Source organism: Mobula hypostoma, chromosome 2 (assembly GCF_963921235.1).
Source record: "Mobula hypostoma chromosome 2, sMobHyp1.1, whole genome shotgun sequence".
Classification (NCBI taxonomy): domain Eukaryota; kingdom Metazoa; phylum Chordata; class Chondrichthyes; order Myliobatiformes; family Myliobatidae; genus Mobula; species Mobula hypostoma.
The window spans coordinates 218,727,268-218,742,914 of NC_086098.1; the positions used below are offsets into that span (position 1 = coordinate 218,727,268).

A 15,647-nucleotide genomic window follows, 5' to 3' on the forward strand; every position below is an offset into this window, starting at 1 on the left:
TCTTTCTTGAAAGCATCCAGAGACTTGGCCTCCATAGCCTTCTGGGGCAGAGCATTCCATATATCCACCACTCTCTGGGTGAAAAAGTTTTTCCTCAACTCTGCTCTAAATGGCCTACCCCTAATTCTTAAACTGTGGCCTCTGGTTCTGGACTCACCCATCAGCGGGAACATTCTTCCTGCCTGCAGCATGTCCAATCCCTTAATAATCTTATATGTTTCAATAAGATCCCCTCTCAGCCTTCTAAATTCCAGAGTATACAAGCCCAGTCGCTCCAATCTTTCGACATATGACAGTCCCACCATCCCGGGAATTAACCTTGTGAACCTACGCTGCTCTCCCTCAATAGCAAGAATGTCCTTCCTCAAATTTGGAGACCAAAACTGCGCACAGTACTCCAGGTGTGGTTTCACCAGGGCCCTGTACAGCTGCAGAAGGACCTCTTTGCTCTTGTACTCAATTCCCCTTGTTATGAAGGCCAGCATGCCATTAGCCTTCTTCACTGCCTGCTGTAATTGCATGCTTGCTTTCAGTGACTGATGTACAAGAACACCTAGATCTCGTTGTGCTTCCCCTTTTCCTAACTTGACTCCACTTAGATAATAATCTGCCTTCCCGTTCTTACCACCAAAGTGGATAACCTCACATTTATCCACATTAAACTGCATCTGCCATGCATCTGCCCACTCACCCAACCTGTCCAAGTCACCCTGTATTCTCATAACATCCTCTTCACATTTCACACTGCCACCCAGCTTTGTGTCATCGGCAAATTTGCTAATGTTACTTTTAATTCCCTCATCTAAATCATTAATATATATTGTAAACAGCTGCGGTCCCAGCACTGAACCCTGCGGTACCCCACTGGTCACCGCCTGCCATTCTGAAAAGGACCCGTTAATCACTGCTCTTTGTTTTCTGTCAGCCAGCCAATTTTCAATCCTTGTCAGTACTCTGCCCCCAATACCATGTGCCCTAACTTTGCCCACTAATCTCCTATGTGGGACTTTATCAAAGGCTTTCTGAAAGTCTAGGTACACTACTTCCACTGGCTCTCCCTTGTCCATTTTCATAGTTACATCATGAAAAGCACAAATCTGGAGACGGATACAAGTCAGAATATGGCACAGCTGTAAATCTGCCGAGAGCAGACAGTCCTCAAAAAATCAGTGACCGTGAAAAAGGGGACCAGTGAGGAAGGCTACAAATAACCTATGACAACTTTGGAGAAGTTACAAGCTTAGTGGCTGAGATAGGAGAGACTACACATACAACAACTGTTGCCCGGGTGCTTCACCAGTTACAGCTTTATGGGAGAGTGGCAAAGAGAAAGCCACTGTCGAAAAAAACTCACATGAAACCTCAGCTAGAGGTTGCCAGAAGGGATGACACGCAGAAGACTACAAGAAGGTTCTATGGTTTAAGCTGAGCTTTTTCGCCATCAAACTAAATTATCACATGATCAAAATCATACCATCCCTACTGTGAAACATGTTGGTGGCTGCATCATACTGTGGAGATGCTTCACTGCAGCTGGCCTGGAAGGCTTGTGAAGGTAGAGGGTAAAGTGAATGCAGCAAAATACAGGGAAATCCTGATGCAATCTGCAAGAGAACTGCGACTTGGGAGAAGATTTGTTTGCCAGCAAGGCAATGACCCCAAGCATAAAGCAAAAGCCACACCAGAATGGCTTATAAACAAAATTAATGTCCTGGAGTGGCCAAGTCTGAGTCCAGACCTCAATTTGTGGCTCGACTTGAAAAGGCTTGTTCACTCACGATTCCCATGCAATCTGACAGAGCTTGAGCAGTTTTGTAAAGAAGAATGGGAATGTGTCCAGATGTGCAAAGCTGATAAGAGTCCTATCCACACAGACTCAAGGTTGTAATTACTGTCAAAGGTGCATCTACTGAATACTGACTTGAAGGGGGTGAATACTTATGCAATCAATTATCTTGTGTTTTATATTTGTAATTAATTTAGTTCACTTTGTAGAGATCTGTTTTCAGTTTGACACAAGAGAATCTTTTTCTGTTGATCAGCATCAAAAGAGTTAAATTAAACCCACTGTGATTCAATGTTGTAAAACAATAAAACAAGAGAACTTCCGGGTGGGGGGGGGCAGGGTTAGTGAATGCTTTTAAAGGCACTCTATATACTCTGATCACAAATTTACTTTGAACTTTGAGAGGATATTGCTAGAAATCTGATCTTCCCCACAAATAGTTCTGAAATATTCATTTTACATGCTTTGCTCTTCGAGCAGTTCATCATTCAAAATCCTGCTGAATACATTTTCAACTGAGAGATAAAAATATATCAGACGTATCACAAATACATTATTGGGAGTAGGTATAAATGCATTAGGATAAAGACTGAAGTTCACTTTGTAACAGGAAATGTTCACTTTCTTTTTACTGAAATGAAAGAGACTGAATTTGTGACTAGTGTCTAGTGTAACCAGGAAATGAACCAAACACCTATAGTATCTGTGTTGCTATTATGAAGTTCGCTAAGACACTTCTTCCTATGATGCAGGAACTTCCACGTCTGGGTGGAGAGTTGGATGGCACGAAATGACCTAAAGCCAGGTTATGATGGATGGCAGGCTCTGGACCCAACTCCGCAGGAGAAGAGTGAAGGTGTGACTAAAATAAAATATTGGTTCATTGCACGGGCTATAAATATAAAAGCCAATGGCAGAGAAAGTTCGTAAAATAATTCAACTGCAAGATCTTGCATCAAGGTTATAGTTCTCCTAATGTATTTCATCTCTTTTCATAATCCTGACTTAGTTACTCTGATATGATCAGTAATGCGTTATTTGGTTTTAGCTTCTCAGAGGAATTTGTCTTTTAGTTGGTAAGTTGGCACAATAATTACCAAAATCTAATGTCTTCATGTCATTTTTGCAGCTTCCAGATGTGAGGGTTCATAATTATTTCAACGATCTTGCATAGCAAGTAAAACAAAGCATGAAAGTGGAGCCTTGCAAATTCATAGCAGTGTGTCATTTCTAAATACCTCTAGGCAGTCTGGGCTTCTGGAAGGGACTTGTTAAATTGAAGATAATTCTTACATTGACTGATTATTTTTTCTCAATCATTTCCATGCTTTTCTTTTTAGGAATTTACTGCTGTGGACCTGCCCCAGTGAAAGCAATCCAAGATGGGTCAGTGGAGATGAAGTATGATGTCCCTTTTGTTTTTGCGGAGGTCAATGCAGATGTGGTAACATGGTTAAGACTCAGGGATGGCAGAAAAGTAAAGACAGTTGTTGATACTCAACGTGTGGGCAAATGTATCAGCACCAAGAGCTGTGGCAGTAATGATCGTGAAGACATCACACGCAATTACAAGCATCCCGAGGGTAAGCAAAGGAAATACCTGTCAGAAAATATACTTGCTGGAATTTTTTATTACTCCAGTACATCATAATACAACATTAAAAAATCACGTTTCATAGCAAATATGGAAAAATAGCACCATGAAGTCCTGAGTTGTTCCCAAAGCTCTCTGTAGTTTCATGCAGTCACGTGTAGGGCAGTTGCCATATCAAGCTGTTACACATCCAGTTAGGATGCTTTCTATCAAAGTTGCTGGTGAACGCAGCAGGCTAGGCAGCATCTCTAGGAAGAGGTACAGTCGACGTTTCGGGATCTTCAACTTTTCAACCACATTTTGACTCAGACTCGCTATTACAGCCATATACCCTTTCTTGGAATGTGCCTCCGTTGCCAACTTACTCTAGTTGGCTTTAGGATTCGTTTTCGAGCCTCTCAATTTGGACCTTCTGAGGATCCCAGGTACTCACATTTTATTGACTCTGCCTCTCGTTGCTTCTCCCGTCAAGCTCTGAAGGCGACTCTCTCCGCCATGAGGAGGTATTTGGTGTCCCTATCCCAGACCCTTCCACACCTTCGGGACACTTTCTTCACCATCTGTAATGGTCCTACCCATTATTTCATCCTCCGTTGGATCCATGCCTGCAATCGCCGTTTTTTTGACTTTGTCATGTTAGGCAAAGATCGCAAGATCTTACATCTGCAGACCCCAAAGTCTGCTGGCCCTGATGCTCGCAGGCATGAACTTCAGATTGCGGTCGCTGCCATTGATCTCGCCGGTTCCAACACCTCAGGGCATATTCAAAACCCGGACTCCAGCAACGACCATGGACACCTTCAAAGCAATTGCGCAACCACCAACTGCGACTTCAGCCTTGAACTCCAGGCCAGGTCTTTATGTGCTGCTATTGTGACTCCCGTCTCCCCTTCCCCCACCACCACTCTGCAACCCCGTCTTCCTCAGATCCCACCGTCAGCTCCTGGGCCCTCAGAGGATCCATCTTCCTCTCACCCCAACCCTACCCTCTCCACTGACACCCACAGCTTCCCCCCTCCCCCCTCTGATCCGAGCTGTCATCCATGCCAGGTCTTTACCATCTCCTCTGAACTTCAACTGTTGGAGGCATAACGCTCTGTCCTCAGTAAGGGCCTCACCTTTGGCCCCCTTCTCCCACACCTCAGCGAGTTCCACGTTTGCCATGATGCGGAACTCTTCTTCCGCAGTCTCCGTCTCCGAGCCTACTTCTTCGTCAAGGACTCTTCCACCCCCACCGATGACCCCTTCTCCCGTCTTCAACCCTCCTCCTCTTCATGGAGACCCCGCTCTGGTCTTCTGCCTGCTCTGGATCTCTTTATCGCTAACTGCCGACGGGACATCAACCGTCTCGACTTCACCGCACCTTGTCCCCATTCCAACCTCACTCCTTCCGAACGCTCTGCTCTCCACTCCCTCCGCACTAATCGTAATCTTACTATTAAACCCGCCGATAAGGGGGGTGCTGTTGTAGTCTGGCGCACTGACCTCTACCTTGCTGAGGCACAGTGACAACTCGCGGATACCTCCTCTTATTTACCCCTCAATCGTGACCCCACTAAGGAGAACCAGGCCATTGTCTCCCACCCCATCACGGACTTTATCCGCTCAGGGGATCTCCCATCCACTGCTACCAGCCTTATAGTTGCCACACCTCACACTTCCCGTTTCTACCTCCTACCCAAGATCCACAAACCTGCCTGTCCTGGCAGACCTATTGTCTCAGCTTGCTCCTGCCCCACTGAACTCGTTTCTGCATACCTCGACACGGTTTTATCCCCCCTTGTTCAATCCCTTCCTACCTATGTTCATGACACTTTTCGATGATTTTAAGTTCCCTGGCCCCCACCGCTTTATTTTCACCATGGATGTCCAGTCCCTATATACTTCCATCCCCCATCAGGAAGGTCTCAAAGCTCTCCGCTTCTTTTTGGATTCCAGACCTAACCAGTTCCCCTCTACCACCACTCTGCTCGGTCTAGCGGAATTAGTCCTTACTCTTAATAATTTCTCCTTTGGCTTCTCCCACTTCCTCCAAACTAAAGGTGTTGCTATGGGCACCCGTATGGGTCCTAGCTATGCCTGTCTTTTTGTTGGCTTTGTGGAACAATCTATGTTCCGTACCTATTCTGGTATCTGTCCCCCACTTTTCCTTCGCTACATTGATGACTGCATTGGCGCTGCTTCCTGCACGCATGCTGAGCTCCTTGACTTCATTAACTTTGCCTCCAACTTTCACCCTGCCCTCAAGTTTACCTGGTCTATTTCCAACACCTCCCTCCCCTTTCTAGATCTTTCTGTCTCTATCTCTGGAGACAGCTTATCTACTGATGTCTACTATAAGCCTACTGACTCTCACAGCTATCTGGACTATTCCTCTTCTCACCCTGTCTCTTGCAAAAATGCTATCCCCTTCTCGCAATTCCTCCATCTCCGCCGCATCTGCTTTCAGGATGAGGCTTTTCATTCCAGGACGAGGGAGATGTCCTCCTTTTTTAAAGAAAGGGGCTTCCCTTCCTCCACCATCAACTCTGCTCTCAAACGCATCTCCCCCATTTCACGCACATCTGCTCTCACTCCATCTTCCCGCCACCCCACTAGGAATAGGGTTCCCCGGTCCTCACCTACCACCCCACCAGCCTCCGGGTCCAACATATTATTCCCTGTAACTTCTGCCACCTCCAACTGGATCCCACCACTAAGCACATCTTTCCCTCCCCCCTTCTCTCTGCTTTCCGCAGGGATCCCTCCCTACATGACTCCCTTGTCCGTTTGTCCCCCCCATCCCTCGCCACTGATCTCCCTCCTGGCACTTATCCTTGTAAGTGGAACAAGTGCTACACATGCCCTTACACTTCCTCCCTTACCAACATTCAGGGCCCCAGACAGTCCTTCCAGGTGAGGTGACACTTCACCTGTGAGTTGGCTGCGGTGATATACTGCGTCCGGTGCTCCCGATGTGGCCTTCTATATATTGGTGAGACCTGACGCAGACTGGGAGATCGGTTTGCTGAACACCTACGCTCTGTCCGCCAGAGAAAGCAGGGTCTCCCAGTGGCCACACATTTTAATTCCACATCCCATTCCCATTCTGACATGTCTATCCACGGCCTCCTTTACTGTAAAGATGAAGCCACACTCAGGTTGGAGGAACAACACCTTATATTCCTTCTGGGTAGCCTCCAACCTGATGGCATGAACATCGACTTCTCTAACTTCCACTAATGCCCCACCTCCTCCTCGCACCCCATCCATTATTTATTTATATACACACATTCTTTCTCTCTCTCTCCTTTTTCTCCCTCTGTCTCTCTAACTATACCCCTTGCCCAACCTCTGGGGTTTTCCCCCCCTCCCCCTTTTCATTCTCCCTGGACCTCCTGTCCCATGATCCTCTCATATCCCCTTTGCCAATCACCTGTCCAGCTCTTGGCTCCATCCCTCCCCCTCCTGTCTTCTCCTATAATTTTGGATCTCCCCCTCCCCCTCCCACTTTCAAATCTCTTACTAGCTCTTCCTTCAGTTAGTCCTGACGAAGGGTCACGGCCCGAAGCATCGACTGTACCTCTTCCTAGAGATGCTGTCTGGCCTGCTGCGTTCACCAGCAACTTTGATGTGTGTTGGTTGAATTTCCAGCATCTACAGAATTCCTCGTGTTTAGGATGCTTTCTATGGTGCATCAATAAAAATTGTTAAGAGTCAATGGGGCGTTCCAGATTTCCTTAGCCTCCTGAGGAAGTAGCAGTACTGGTGAAATTTCTTGGCCATGATGTCTACATGGATGCACCAGGGCAGGCTATTGGTAATGCTCATTTCTAGGAACTTGAAGCTCTCAATCCTCTCAACCTGAATTCTATTGATGTAAGCTGGAGCAGTGCACCACCCGCTTCCTGACATCAGTGACCAGCTCCTTTCTTTTACTGACATTGAGGGATAGTTTGTTGTCATGACACCATACTACTAGGCTCTCGACCTTCTTCCTGTACTCCAACATGTTATTGTTTTCAATACAGCCCACTACAGTGGTATCATCTGCAAACTTGTAAATGGAGTTAGAGCAGATTCTGCCCACACAGCCATGAGTATGTGGGGAGTAGAATAGAGGGCAGAGGATGCAACCTTGTGGAGCACCAGTATTTAGAATAATCGAGCCAGAGGTGTTGCTGCCTAGACTTACTGATTGTAATGTTAGTCAGGAAGTCAAAGATCCAATTGCAGAGGGAGGCATTAATAACTTGGGTCCAGAGATTGGCATAGATTCGCTTAAAATGATGCACTGTAGTCCATAAGCAAAAGTCTGACATCGATGTCTTTACCATCCAGGTGCTTGAGAGATATGTTGGGCCAGGAGTTAGGGAGATGACATCTTCTGTAGACACTGTTCTGAGGCAGGCAAATTGCAGCAGGTCAAGGTTGTAAAAGATCTGTTCATAATTTCAAAATAAGCAATTAGAAAAATGAATAAATTATTTATTGCCCACTTTTTATTGCTTTAATAAATGTGTTTTTCAATATATTTAGGGTCTCGAAAAGAAAGAGAAATATTTGATGAAGCCCTATTCAGAAATAAACTGGAACCTGCACAAGAAGTGAAATTCCTTGTGCAACTGAAAGCTGATGCCTCAGTAAACCATGGATCTGATATTCATGCCGTTGCGAACATCTCCAATCACAGTTTAGAGAGGAGGATTTGCAACGTTCAGCTTAACGCCCAAATACTGAAATATAGCGGACAACCTGTGAAACAAGTTATGGCTCAGAGTGTGAACGAAGTTGTAGTTGATAAGAATGAAGGTAATGAAATTTCTAGTGCTATTGCATTGTGCCTCTGTTCTTTTGCTATTTTAGGAAATAATCTCTTTTAAGATTTAGTCGTATCTGCCCAAATACCCGAATGACAGTTGAAAATATCAGATTTACAGCACCAGCTGCTCATCAGTGATCTTCCTTCCATCATAAAGACAACAGTGGGAATGTTCACTGATATTATAAAATGTTCTGTCCATTCAGAGCTCTCAACACACAAAGCAAGACCAAGTAAATATTCAGGCATGGGCTGATAAATGCCTCTCTTAATCCTATTCCATAACTTCAACTCCTTTGTGATGCATTGAGGCTTGTAAAGATATATGTAGTTGTGAAATGAATATTTCATATAAGCTATTACATTATTTTAATATTCCCTGTTTTAATTTTTTTTTGTTTCAGTTATAACAGTGCCTCTAGACATACCTTTCAGGGAGTTTTGCAACTATCTGGAAAATCATCAACTGATCAAGCTGATTGCTGTGGTAGCTGATGCAAGAACAAATGAAAATGCAATGGCAATGAAAGACGTTACTGTGGTCAAACCTGCTGTCGTCGTAAATGTAATAATCTTCAACGAACTATGAACTACATTTTCACCGCAGACACTAAAATTATCAGTCCATCTATGGGGATACTTCATCATTTTCCCTGATCTCATTCAATGGTGTAATTGCCTTGTTTTGATGTAGAGAAAGTTTCTCAATCATAACCTTTTACAGCATAAGACCACATCTGAATTGATATGAAGCTAAACTGGACAGCTTTCATTAATAACTTAATTTAAAATGATTAGGTTTTTAGAAACAACCTAAACAACTTAGAGCTCTAAGTCTTCAAATTAGTAAGAGAATATTCCCCAGTAGTGAAGAAGAGTGAATGTTCTCTTATTCTTTAGAAGTCTTTAAGATAAGATTTTATCTTACTTGGAAAGAGAAAATACAGTGCAGATACAGTATACTTAATGGTGGAATAGAAGAAATTTCGTATTCTTTTCCCTTTCTCTATTTGGGAGCAGTACACTGGTGCAGCTGATAGAACTGCTGCCACACAACTCAAGTAGCCCAGGATCACTTCTGAATCTCAGGTGATGCCTGTGAAAAATTTCTACAAAAGCTGACATGAGTTTCGCTCTGCTTTCCTCCCTCTTCCCAGTTAATTAGTCACTGTAAATTGCCCCTAATGGATAGATGTACGGTAGTGTTAGGGAGAGGAGACAAATGGGAATGAAAGTTCAAGTTCAAAATAAATTTATTATCAAAGTATGTTTATGTCACCATATGCTAGCCTGAGATCTGTCCTCCTGCAGAATAAAGAAATATAATGGAAAAAATACAAACATGTTTTATAAGATATCAGAAAGGCCTAATCTGGACTATTGTCTGCAGTTTTGGTCACCTATCTTACAGGAAAGATGTGAATAAGTTTGAAAGAGTTCAGAGAAAATTTACAAGGTTGTTGCCGGTACTGGAGGACCTGAGTTATTAGGAAAGATTGAATAGGTGAGGACTTTATTCCTTGGAATGCAGAAGACTGAGGGGAGATTTGATAGAGGTATACAAAATTATGAGGTGTATAGGTAGGGTAAATGCAAGCAGGCTTTTTCCACTGAGGTTGGTTGGAACTACAACTAGAGATCATGGGTTAAAGGGGAAAAGTTTAAGGGGAACCTTCTTCACTCAGAGGCTCATGAGAATGTGGAATGAGCTGCCAGCGCAAGAACTGCACGCAAGCTCGATTTCAATGTTTGACAGAAGTTTGGACGGGTACAGTACATAGATGATTCGGGTATGGAAGACTATGGTCCCTTTTGGATGTGGAAGTTCATGGGATGGTAGGTTAGGAAAAGAGGAATTCTATCCCTGTTAGGTCAGCAGGAGGATGGGGTGGGCATGAATGTCTGGAAAATGGAGATGTGGGTGAGAGCAGCAGCAATGGTGGAGGAAGAGAAACGCCATTCTTTGAAGAAGATGTCCTCTGATGTCCTAGAAGGGGAAGCCTCACCCTGGGAGCAGATCTGGCAGAGATGAAGGGATTGAGAAAACTGAATAACATTTTTACAGGAGACAGGGTGGGAAGAGGTACAGTCAAGATATCCATGGTAGCATTAGGTATTAGCAGACAGTTTGTCTCCAGAGACAGAGACAGAGAGATTGAGAAAGGGGAGGGAGGTGTCAGAAATGCACCAAGAGAATTTAAGGGCAGGGTGGAAGTTGGAGGCAAAGTTGATGAAATTTACAAACCCCAAAGCAGTCATCAATGTAGCAGAGGAAGAGTTGGGGAGCATGGAGAGTTGGTTAAGACGAGTGAAGTTACCTACACTGGTTCAGGAGACAGAGAATAATTGTTCCTGAACCTGGACACCTCTGCAATGGCAGCAATGAGAAAACAACATGGCCTGGATGGTGACTAGTATAAAATGTGTACTTACTGTTCAGCATGAATTGTTTACATACTGTATCTACCATCCCACCCTTCAGAGCTGACCTGCTTTGTGCTGGAACTCTTCCTCACAAGGCTTTTAGCTGACACTGAGATTCATTCAGCACTATTTCCTGTTCATCCCAAAGCACCACCTCCAGGTCCTCCCATCGATCACAGAGCTATGGGTAAAATTGTGAGAATCGTCTTCCCCCTTTCCATCCACCATCAACCCCTATGGCTCTTCCTCTTTCTTCTCCAATATTCTTAATTTCTCTTGCTTTGTCTTTTACCCTCTCACTTTCTGCTCAAACTAGAAACCATCCGCAAATAGATTGATTCAGCTTAATAAACAGACAATGCAAAAGCCTTCATCTTCTTGGAAAATCACACAAACAGTGCAGTGGCTAAAATTACTTCAAACTAACAGAATGCGGCAAATAAGAGTAATTCTGAGGGAAGGAGGATTCCAAACTCATTTTTCAGTCTCTACTGGTTTTATGAATTCTCTGTCAAAGCTGCTGGCATCAGCTTATCTTACTTGGAAACAGAAAATATGACATACGGCCATAGACATACAACATAAATGAATTTTACTGTTTTTAGCAGATTGGAATAATGAATAATCACAACATATAACAAACCTGTTTCTTCAGATGCTGGGGAATGCCATTCTGAAGCGTGAGCAGACTGCAGAAATCACTTTTCAGAATCCACTGTCAGAGCCACTCTTTGATTGTGTCTTCACGGTAGAAGGAGTAGGACTAATTGATGGAATGCAAAAAATCGGGTAAGTAGAAAAAGCAGTTTCTGAAGACAGTATGGAACAAATAAATGATTAGCTTGTGAATGCAAAAATCTCTCTGGTATCCCTTTGAATTGTGCGCTATGTTTCTGTGCTCTTCTCTCTGTAAGCCTGTGCAAAACAGAAATCACGTTCACCAGCATGAAATAATTCAGTTTCTTCTGAAATATAGCAGACATAGAGGACAGCTGAGGATAAAGTTCAACTTCAAATGTGGAATGAAATGGATGGCTGCATACCAGCAAAGAAAATAACAGCCAACCAATGACCAATCTTTATAAATAGTCAACAGAGAAATTTATTGCTTGAAAATACGGTGGATTCTAGTTAATTAGGCCACTGGTTAATCAGGGCAGCCACTAATTTGTGACAGCACTTAAAGGAAAAAAAAAATCAAGAAAATAGTCGGGATACTCTTTGCTTATTTGGGACACTATGCTGCTTACTTGGGACAGGAGACTATTGCTAAGCAGTTTCTAACTGGTGTCAGATGCATACACTTGTGTGGCCTTTAGAGGCTACATCATGCTTAGAGTGAACAATTTTTAAAATAGTGTCACTTGTGTGTACTTGTATTCAAAAAGCAGTGATTTTTGTCGCTGATAGTTGCTGAGAAATAAGCAGCAAGACTCACTGCAGTTTCAAGCAGTCAGGCAAGGAGATGCCAGAAAGGGCTGGGAGTAAAAGTGAAACGATTTTCACAACTTCAACAAGTTAGGAACTAGAAGAATTTGAAGGTGGCAACAATCATCTTGAACATTACAAAGGAAAGGAAGATTCCAATAACATTGGAAGAAGGTGTCTACGCTGATTTTCTTCATTTACAGTTGACCAAAAGAACGCGGCAGCATACATTGTATGAAGTCCTCCGTCAAGAATTTTTAGGAACAAATGCACTGTTTTATAGTATTATAGTAGTATTGATTGTTTTCTAATTTGTTCTGTATTTCATTTAAATACATCATTCGACACTCAGTTAAATGGTAGTTGGCTTATTTATACATTTTTAACTATTTCTGTGAAACTTCACCTAATTTGGATTGCTGCTTAATGGAGCCAAAATTTCCAAAATGTCCGATTTGTCCCTGTTAACCGGAATTCACATAGTTGATCCAATTTGCTGCCTCAAAATATTCCTTTTGCCCAGGAAAGGAATAAAACTTCAAACAACAAAAATAAAAATTCCAAAAGATCTAATAGCATGGCTGGATTTGAGGTAAATATAAGTACTGGGTGGTAGTGGAAGATGGTTCTTCATAATGTCAGAAGAAATGCAATGTTTGGGAGTTGGAAAAGGTTATACCATTAATGAATGCTATAAAGGCTTCCACAATGTTCTGAAGTATGGAAATATAAGATTTTCATCTATCAATGTTTCAGGTTTAAATTTTGTTTATTTATTTTCAAATTCTTCTGTAGAATACTCTTAGAACCATGTTTACTCTTAGAACCCTTTTTAAACAATGGAACCACATGAGCAATACACCAGTCCTCTCGGCACCATCCCCGTCTCTAATGACATTTGAAATATTTTTGTCAGAGCCCCTGCTATTTCTACACTAACTTCCCTCAAGGTGCTAGGGAATATCTTGTCCGGATCCGGAGACTTATTCACTTTTATATTCCTTAAAAGCACCAGTACTTCCTCTTCTTTAATTGTCATACTTTCCATAACTACCCTTCTTGTTTCCTTTACCTTACACAATTCAATATCCTTCTCCTTAGTGAATGCCGAAGAAAAGAAATTGTTCAAAATCTCCCCCATCTCTTTTGGCTCCGCACATAGCCATCCACTCTGATTCTCCAAGGGACCAATTTTATCCCTCACTATCCTTTTGCCACTAACATAACTGTAGAAACCCTTTGGATTTATTTTCACCTTACTTACCAAAGCAGCCTCGTATCTTCTTTTACCTTTTCGAATTTCTTTCTTAAGATTCTTTTTATATTCTTTATATTCCTCGAGTACTTCATTAATTCCATGCTGCCTATATTTATTGAAGATCCCTCTCTTTTTCTGAACCAAGTTTCCAATATCCCTTGAAAACCATGGCTCTCTCAAACTTTTAACCTTTCCTTTCAACCTAACAGGAACATAAAGATTTTGAACCCTCAAAATTTCACCTTTAAATGACCTCCATTTCTCTATTACATCCTTCCCATAAAACAAATTGTCCCAATCCAGTCCTTCTAAATCCTTTCGCATCTCCTCAAGGTTAGCCTTTCTCCAATCAAAAATCTCAATCCTAGGTCCAGTTCTATCCTTCTCCATAATTACACTGAAACTAATGGTATTGTGATCACTTGACCCAAAGTGCTCCCCAACACATACCTCCGTCACCTGCCCTGTCTCATTCCCTAACAGGAGATCCAACACTGCCCCTTCTCTAGTTGGTACCTCTATGTATTGCTCCAAAAAACTATCTTGCACACATTTGATAAACGCCAAACCATCCAGCCCTTTTACAGAATGGGCTTCCCAGTCTATGTGTGGAAAATTAAAACCTCCCACAATCACAACCTTGTGCTTACTACAAATATCTGCTATCTCCTTACAAATTTGCTCCTCCAGTTCTCTGTTCCCGTTAGGTGGTCTATAATACACCCCTATAAGCATCACAACACCTTTCCTATTCCTCAATTCCACCCAAATAGCCTCCCTAGACGAGTCCACTAATCTATCCTACCAGAGCACCGCTGTTGTATATTCTCTGACAAACAATGCAACACCTTCCCCTCTTGCCCCTCCTATTCTATCACACCTGAAGCAACGAAATCCTGGAATATTTAGTTGCCAATCACACCCCTCCTGGAACCACGTTTCACTAATGGCTACAACGTCATATTTCCAGGTATCAGTCCATGCTCCAAGCTCATCCACCTTTCTTACAATGCTCCTAGCATTAAAATAGATGCATTTAAGAAACTCTCCACCTCCCACTCTCTGTTTATCCTTAATGGAGCAAACTTTGTTATCTTTTTTTTCTTTTTCTCCTACATCAACCTCCCCTCTCCTAGTCTCCTTAATTTGATTCCCTCCCCCTAACCATTCTAGCTTAAAGTCACCTCAGTAGCCCTCACAAATCTCCCCGCCAGGATATTCATCCCCCTACGATTCAAGTGCAACCCATCCCCTTTGTACAGGTCACCCCTGCGCCAATAGTGGTCCCAATGATCCAAAAACACGAATCCCTGCTCCCTGCTCCAATCCCTCAGCCACGCATTTATCCTACATCTCATTGCATTCCTACTCTCACTGTCGTGTAGCACAGGAAGTAATCCCGAGATTACGATCTTTGCGGTCCTTTATCTCAACTCCCTTCCTAACTCCCTATATTCTTCTTTCAGGACATCTCCCCTTTTCCAACCTATGTCATTGGTACCTATATGTACCACGACCTCTGGCTCCTCTCCCTCCCACTTCAGGATCTCTTGGACGCAATCAGAAACATCCTGGACCCTGGCACCAGGGAGGCAAACTACCATTCGGGTCTCCGGACTTCGTCCACAGAATCGTCTGTCTGACCCCCTAACTATTGAGTCCTATTACTACTGCCCTCCTCTTCCGTTCCTTTTGGTGTATTGTGTACAATTCTGGTCACCGAATTATAGGAAAGATGTCAATAAAATTGAGAGAGTACAGAGGAGGTTTACTAAAATGTTGCCTGGGTTTCATCTCCTAAGTTATAGAGAAAGGTTGAACAAGTTAGGTCTTTATTCTTTGGAGCGTAGAAGGTTGAGGGGGGACTTGATAGAGGTGTTTAAAATTATGACGGAGATTGATAGTGTTGACGTGGATATGCTTTTTCCATTGAGAGTGGGGAAGATTCAAACAAGAGGACATGAGTTGAGAGTTAAAGAACAAAAGTTTAGGGGTAGCATGAGGGGGAACTTCTTTACTCAGAGAGTGGTAGCTGTGTGGAATGAGCTTCCAGCAGAAGTGGTTGAGGCATATTCGATGTTGTTGTTTAAAGTTAAATGAAATAGATATATGGACAGGAAAGGAATGGAGGGTTATGGGCTGAGTGCAGGTCGGTGGGACTAGGTGAGAGTAAGAGTTCAGCATGGACTAGAAGGGCCGAGATGGCCTGTTTCCATGCTGTAATTGTTATATGGTTATAGATTATCCATGTATCCTTCACCCTGCCCTAGAATCTATTAAGGTACCTGAACTCTTCCAGCTCTTATCTATGGATGTGCGTTAAATTTAAGCAATTTACCTTGTCAATTTTTCTGTG

At 43.0% G+C, this 15,647-nt stretch overlaps 1 protein-coding gene across 1 annotated transcript in view; it reads left to right on the top strand.

Annotated features, from left to right (window-relative positions):
- Window positions 1–11,377, top strand: part of LOC134357876 (protein-glutamine gamma-glutamyltransferase 2-like) — a gene marked incomplete at its 3' end in the record, with an annotated part of 67,479 nt that extends 56,102 nt beyond the window's left edge. Inside the window, 5 exon segments of the mRNA XM_063069617.1 lie at window positions 2,539–2,642; window positions 3,127–3,369; window positions 7,899–8,171; window positions 8,586–8,746; window positions 11,261–11,377. Coding sequence (XP_062925687.1) covers window positions 2,539–2,642; window positions 3,127–3,369; window positions 7,899–8,171; window positions 8,586–8,746; window positions 11,261–11,377 — 898 coding nt within the window.
- Between the last annotated feature and the right edge of the window lie 4,270 nt (window positions 11,378–15,647).